A 7,010-nucleotide genomic window follows, 5' to 3' on the forward strand; every position below is an offset into this window, starting at 1 on the left:
GCCACTGCACTCCAGTCTGGGTGACAGAGCGAGACTCCGTCTCAAAAACAAAAAAAAAAAAAGAAAAAAAGAAGGTAACTTGGGTTTCTAATGACAGATGGGGAAGCCAAGGTGAAGCAGAAGTCATCCCTGAAGTCTTCCCTTAGAAGCTGTTTGCAGCCTTTTCTGAGACAGTCTCACTCTGTCACCTAGTCTGCAGTGCAGTGGTGTAATCTCGGCTCACTGCAACTTCTGCCTCCTGGGTTCAAGTGATTATCCTGCCTCAGCCTCCTGAGTAGCTGGGACTACAGGTGCTTGCCACCAAGCCTAGCTAATTTTTGCATTTTTGGTAGAGATGGGGTTTCACCATGTTGGCCAGGCTGGTCTCCAACTCCTGACCTCAGGTGATCTACCCGCCTCAGCCTCCCAAAGTGCTGGGATTACAGGCGTGAGCCACTGTGCCTGGCTTGTTTGAGGCCTTTTATTCTGCTCAAGTTCACAACTATTTCCAAACAAGTACAAGCTGGGTAGGGATTGATGAGAGCTAAAGCAGTCATTCTTCCCACAAGCCTTCCTATGAAAGTGTGCATAAGAGCTGTGTCAACTCTGGATCTACCTTTGTCCTACAGGAAAAGAAGAAGCAGAGGCTGCTCTGGAGAAGGGAGATGAGAGTGCTGACTGTCACCTGTGGTAATAACACCCTGCAATGTCCTGGGAAGAGCCAGCAAGGGCCAAAGCAGAGGACAGCTCTTTCTTTTCTCTGCCTGGGCCACAGAGGCATTTTCCAAAGGATCCAGGAGAGGGAGCTCTGGCTTGTATTTCCACATGCCTCAGTCTACCCCTAGCCAGAGACAAGGGAAGTTTCTGGTAGGGGAGGTGGCTTGGGGATGAGGCAAGGGGGGAGTACAAGGTTTTTTCTGATGGGGCTTGGAGAAATGAGTAGCTTTGTAAGAGTCATCCTAGCTATAAAACTGGAGTTCTTAGCTCTCAGGAGGCTGGGACAATCTGCAGCTCCCCTATCCTGCACAAGCTCTTCTTTCCACTGTGTGATCCCTGGCTGCTGGTACTTCGGCTTCTTTGCTTGGTTTGCGTGAGGAAAAGTAGATGTGAGCTCACCCCTCCGGAAACATCAGAGGCAAAGTTCTGTCAACTTACCTGGGCCAGGGTGAACTCAAATCCTGGGGTCTGGTTCCAGCACCTGAGTTTTAGTGAAAATGTTCCTTTCCCACTGCCACCCTTGCTTTTCATGTCTCCACCCTCAGACTGTGAGCTAAGTGAGAGGCTGTGTTTCTCCATCTGTTGCTGAAACTTTTGTCTCTGCAAGGGTTCTTCTCAGAGGCCAGGTAACTGTTTCTTGGGTGTCACTGCTTCTCGGGGCTTCCAAGGATGAATAGCTATTCCTGAGGAACAGCTGTTTGGATTAAACATGGAAATGAGCCTCTAGAAGTGTCTGATACCCTCCAGATACTTAGCATATACATGAAAAAGCAACTTGGGCTGGTTACTCATCTAATGTCAACTGTGCTGCTAGGAACAATGCTGGGGGGATGGGGGAGTAAGACTTTGTTTCTGAAGACAGACCATGGGAAGCTGGCTGGCTGGTTCCCTTTGGGAGGGGCAATGTGGGGAAGAGGGCAAATATAGGAGGTCTTTCTTTCTCTGGTTCTGTTGGTTTCCAAGTTAACATTAGAAATTCCTAGAATATCCCCTCCCAATGTGACTATCCTAAGAAATTGCTTCCCAAGTCCCAGTAATACACCTGTATGCTTAAAAGCTAATGAGACCCACTTTTTTGTCTGCCCAGAAGATAAGTACTCAGGTCTCTTACACTTTCATGCTGATTATTTTGATGCTTTAAGTTTTTATTAATGCCTGTGGCTGTACTCTTTATGAGAGAGGGGAAATCTGGAGATACGGACTGAGAACTTGCATAAATATTCTTAAGTGTAAGAGAGATTTACTGTGGTGAATCCAGCTTTAATACCTAGAATACTTTGGAGACTTGTAAGCCTACCATTATCTACTAAAGAATACTAATTGGGGCCAGAGGTCTGTGAAGAGAGGGGATTACGTAGAGATGAAAATTAGGTATTTTTAGCGATAGTTGAGGGTAGAGGGATAGGGGACAATGCAACTAGGCTGTGGGTGGGGCATCCATTCCTTACAGTGATGGTGCTCAGCCCTTGTCCCTGAGCTTGCTGCTTCCCCCCTAGGTATGCGGTGCTTTGTGGTCAGCTGGCTGAGCATGAGAGCATCCAGAGGCGCATCCAGAGTGGCTTTAGCTTCAAGGTGAGGACAGGCTTTTCCTCCTTCCTTGTGCTGGCCTATCCCAGATTCCCTGCTCCTTTCCGACTCCCTGCCAAAAGCTTTTCTACAGCCTCAGTGACTTGCCTCTCTTTTTTTTTTTTTTTTTGAGACAGAGTCTCACTCTGTTGCCCAAGCTGGAGTGCAGTGATGTGATCTTGGCTCACTGCTACCTCTTGGGTTCAAGCGATTTTCCTGCCTCAGCCTCCCAAGTAGCTGGGATTACAGGCATGTACCACCATGCCCGGCTAATTTTTGTATTTTTAGTAGAGATGGGGTTTCACCATGTTGGCCAGGACTAGTCTCAAACTCCTGACCTCAGGTGATCCACCTGCTTCAGCCTCCCAAAGTGCAGGGATTACAGGCATGAGCCACCGCATCCAGCCCTTGCCTCTCTTTTAGCAACTCTGGTGTCTGATGTTAGTTTATATTTACATTTTCCCCTTAGGAGCATGTGGACAAAGCCATTGCTCTCCAGCCAGAAAACCCCATGGCTCACTTTCTTCTTGGCAGGTGGTGCTATCAGGTAAGCTGCATTTCCGCACTTGACTTATTGGTCCTAAATGCCTTCTGATGCTGATTTCCTTGCCAGGAAGAACAAGATCCTCAGCCTGGTCTGGCTCAGGTGCCCTTTCCTCTGAATGCTCATATTATTGGTGGTTGGACCCGGCCTCGTTTGACCCTATTTTCAGTATATCCCCAAAGATTAAAAAAAAAAAAACTTTTAAAACCTCTTATACACACCTTGATCTTTTGGTGGCAGGTCTCTCATCTGAGCTGGCTAGAAAAAAAAACTGCTACAGCCTTGCTTGAAAGCCCTCTCAGTGCCACTGTGGAAGATGCCCTCCAGAGCTTCCTAAAGGTATCAGAGAGGGGCAGGTGGCAGGCAAAAACACCAGGGTAACCTTTTTTCCTAAGGACATTACTGAGACCCTTAATGGGAGGGGTTTTCCTGGTAGGGGGCAATTTTGTGTCTGCCTGTTCTATGGGAAAATCAGAATCACTTGCACAGCTTATCAAAAATATAGATTTCTTCAGACCCACTGAATCAGCCACATGCTTGGGGACTAGAAATCTCTAACAAACTTCAGCCTGATTAGAATATAGGAACCTCTTACTGAAATATCTTTGTGCCTTTTCCCAGGCTGAAGAACTACAGCCAGGATTTTCCAAAGCAGGAAGGGTATATATTTCCAAGGTAAACTCACTTTTCTACTTCAGCATAGTTCTGGGAACTCCTGAAAGCACACAGTATCAGTTTTCACTGTTGTCTCTTTTCAGTGCTATAGAGAACTAGGGAAAAACTCTGAAGCTAGGTGGTGGATGAAGTTAGCCCTGGAGCTGCCAGATGTCACGAAGGAGGTAATGCTTTTTAAGTCGGGCAGATCACCTGAGGTCGGGAGTTCAAGGTCAGCCATAGAGAAACCCCGTCTCTACTAAAATTACAAAATTAGTTGGGCATGGTGGTGCATGCCTGTATTCCCAGCTATCAGGAGGCTGAGGCAGGAGAATCGCTTGAATCCAGGAGGTGGGGGTTGCAGTGAGCTGAGATCATGCCACTGCACTCCAGCCTGGGCAACAAGAGCGAAAGTCCATCTCAAAAAAACAAAACTGCCTGTCATCACTGAATCATGTGACATTTTAAAGAAAAAAGTCTTTCCTAGAGGTCTTATGAAAAGACACTTTTTCCTAGGAAAAAGCGTCTACCTCTAGGGGGAAGAGACAGATTTAATAGGCTCCAGGCTATCCTGGGAAAGTAGGAAAAAGACTGTAGCAGAGCTCAGAAAGGAAGCAAAGGGCCCCTCTTCTCAGGTTCCACTGGTTTGGGAAAATGCTGGTTTAAATATTGAGCCCTAGATTTGTTCTTTGTCTCCCTAGGATTTGGCTCTCCAGAAGGACCTGGAAGAATTGGAAGTCACTTTAGGAGACTAACCACATTTCACTGGCCTTCATGATGATGCTACTATTTAAGCGGGGGGTGGGGAAGGCTTTTTTCCTTAGACCTTGCTGAGATCAGGAAACCACACAAATCTGACTCCTGGGTCTGACTGCTACCCAGTACCATTCCCCATTAGTTAATTTATTCTAACCTCTAACCTAATCTAGAATTGGGGCAGTACTTGTGGCTTGGGTTTCTGTTATTCTCTCCCTTGAGTAATCTCTTGAAAAAAATCAAGATTCACACCTGCCCCAGGATTACACATGGGTGGAGCCTGCTGGTGACGTGGATGAACTTCAAAGCTATAGGAACAAAGCACAGAACTTGTCACTTTAATCTTTTTCACTGACGAATAGGCCTCAATACATATAGTCCTAAAATCATACCTTACCTACCAAGGTAAAAGGGATCAGAGTAGCCCATAGGCATTGCTTTCTTATCACCTATCATGTGAATTCTACCTGTATTCCTGGGCTGGACCACTTGATGACTTCCAGAGTCCTGTTAGCTTTTGGAATGACAGCAGTGGTATAGGGTTTATGATGCTATAAAACAATGTCTGAAAAGTTGCCTAGAATATATTTTGTTACAGACTTGAAATAAACCAAATTTGATGTTATCAGCTCTTTATTCTTACTTGACACCTCCATGATTGTTTCCACCTACAGAGGTTACTGCAGGCAGGTTATGATTAATGCTCTTTATAGTATATAAAATACAGGTATCAAGCTTATTTTTAGCCTAAACAAGGCCTATTGCCACTAAGCAGGTACTCCCTGCCCCTCTCATGTTCATTCTTAGGGCCACGAGCACAAACCCCTAAATCCACCTAGAAGAAAATTTAGATGCTTAGGCCGGGCGTGGTAGCTCATGCTTGCAATCCTAGCACTCTGGGAGGCCGAGGTGGGTGGAGCACATGAGGCCAGGAGTTTGAGACCAGCCTGGCCCACATGATGAAACCCCCATCTCTACTAAAAATACAGAAAAAAAAAAATTAGCTTGGTATGGTGGCACATGCCTGTAATCTTGGCTAGTAGGGAGGCTATGGCAAGAGAATCACCTGAGCCTGGGAGGCACAGGTTGTAGCGAGCTGAGATCATGCCATTGCACTCCAGCCTGGGCAACAAGAGCGAAACTCTGTCTCCAAAAAAAAAAAAAAAAAAAAATTGAGATGCTTTCATATAAGAACCAACCTCTTAATCCAGAATGTCACTGTGTCTTTATTACACTAACCCAGATTTTTTTTTTTTTTTTTGAGATGGAGTCTCGCTCTGTTGCCCAGGCTGGAGTACAGTGGCGTGATCTCGGCTCACTGCAACCTCCACCTCCCGGGTTTAAGCGATTCCACTGCATCAGCCTCCTGAGTAGCTGGGATTACAGGCGCACACCACCACACCCAGCTAAACTTTTTTGCATTTTTAGTAGAGACAGGGTTTCATCATGTTGGCCAGACTGGTTATGAACTCCTGACCTCAGGCAATCCGCCCACCTCAACCTCCCAAAGTGCTGAGATTACAGGTGTTAGCCACTGTGCCTGGCCCTCAGATTTATTTTGTGGTGTAGTAATGAAAGAGGACCTGAGATACACTCAATTCTAATAATAAAACATTCCTTTTTGGTCTAAAACCTAGATTAGGTGGGTCTGGGAATCCATGTGTCTCCAGGTGATTTTCCCAAAGAACAGGCAAACACAAAATTGCCCCTTACCAGAAACCCTCCCACTAAGGGTCTCAATAATGTCCTCGGGGGAAAAACAAGGTTACCCTGGTATTTCTGTCACCCGCATCCCTTTTCTCCCCCTCACCCCCTCAATACCTTTAGGAAGCTCTGGATGGCATCCTGCACAGTGGCACTGAGAGGGCTTTCAAGGAAGGCTGGAGCAGCTTTTTTTTTTTTTCCTAGCCAGCTCAGGTGAGACCTGTCACCAAAAGATTAAGGTGTGAATAAGAGGTTTTAAAGGTTTTTTTTTAATTAGGAATGCTGACTATTCTGTATGGAGAACAAGCGGCTTGGCCCAACCACCAATAACATGAGCATTCAGAGGAAAAGGTACCTGAACCAGATCAGGCTGAAAACCTTATTCTTCCTGGCAGGGATATCAGTGTCATTGGACACTTATGTTTTTGTTTTGTTTTGTTTTTGAGATGGAGTCTCGCTCTGTACCCAGGCTGAAGTGCAGTGGTGTGATCTGGGCTCACTGCACCCTGTGTCTCCCGGGTTCAAGCAATTCTCCTGCTTTAGCCTCCCGCGTAGCTGGGATTACAGGTGTGTGCCACCACGCACAGGTAAGTTTTGTATATATATTTTTTGAGATGGAGTTTTTTTCGCTCTTGTTGCCCAGGCTGGACTGCAATGGCACGATCTTGACTCACTGCAACCTCCGCCTCCCGGGTTCAAGCAATTCTCCTGCCTCAACCTCCCAAGTAGCTGGGATTATAGGCATGTGTAACCACACCCGGCTAATTTTGTAATTTTAGTAGAAATGGGGTTTTGCCATGTTGGCCAGGCTGTTCTCGAACTCCTGACCTCAGGTGATCCGCCCGCCTCGGCCTCCCAAAGTGCTGGCATTACAGGTGTGAGCCACTGTGCCTGGCCTCCTTATATGTATTAGTATCATAACATCATGTTGTACACCTTAACTGTACAATAAATTTATTTTAAAAACAGGAAAACATTTTGGATGGTCACTGAGCACTTTGGGTAAGATATGGATTGGAAGTGCTAACTACTGAAATGAAGTAAAGGGAAAAAAAGAGTCCCATAAACTCCATTTGGCATCTGGCTTCCA

General features: G+C 46.1%; 1 protein-coding gene across 3 annotated transcripts in view; it reads left to right on the forward strand.

Moving 5' to 3' along the window:
• RMDN3 (regulator of microtubule dynamics 3) overlaps window positions 1-4,841 on the forward strand; it is a 28,877-nt gene extending 24,036 nt beyond the window's left edge. For all 3 annotated transcript variants that reach the window (XM_011989288.1, XM_011989289.1, XM_011989290.1), the window contains exons 7-13: window positions 609-669; window positions 2,193-2,268; window positions 2,732-2,809; window positions 3,047-3,145; window positions 3,428-3,481; window positions 3,565-3,645; window positions 4,162-4,841. In XM_011989288.1, coding sequence (XP_011844678.1) covers window positions 609-669; window positions 2,193-2,268; window positions 2,732-2,809; window positions 3,047-3,145; window positions 3,428-3,481; window positions 3,565-3,645; window positions 4,162-4,215 — 503 coding nt within the window. In that variant the 3' untranslated portion in view covers window positions 4,216-4,841. The remainder of the gene's footprint in view (window positions 1-608; window positions 670-2,192; window positions 2,269-2,731; window positions 2,810-3,046; window positions 3,146-3,427; window positions 3,482-3,564; window positions 3,646-4,161) is intronic.
• Window positions 4,842-7,010: the final 2,169 nt, after the last annotated feature.

The sequence above is a fragment of the Mandrillus leucophaeus genome, unplaced genomic scaffold (assembly GCF_000951045.1).
Source record: "Mandrillus leucophaeus isolate KB7577 unplaced genomic scaffold, Mleu.le_1.0 Scaffold35, whole genome shotgun sequence".
In the NCBI taxonomy this organism is placed as follows: domain Eukaryota; kingdom Metazoa; phylum Chordata; class Mammalia; order Primates; family Cercopithecidae; genus Mandrillus; species Mandrillus leucophaeus.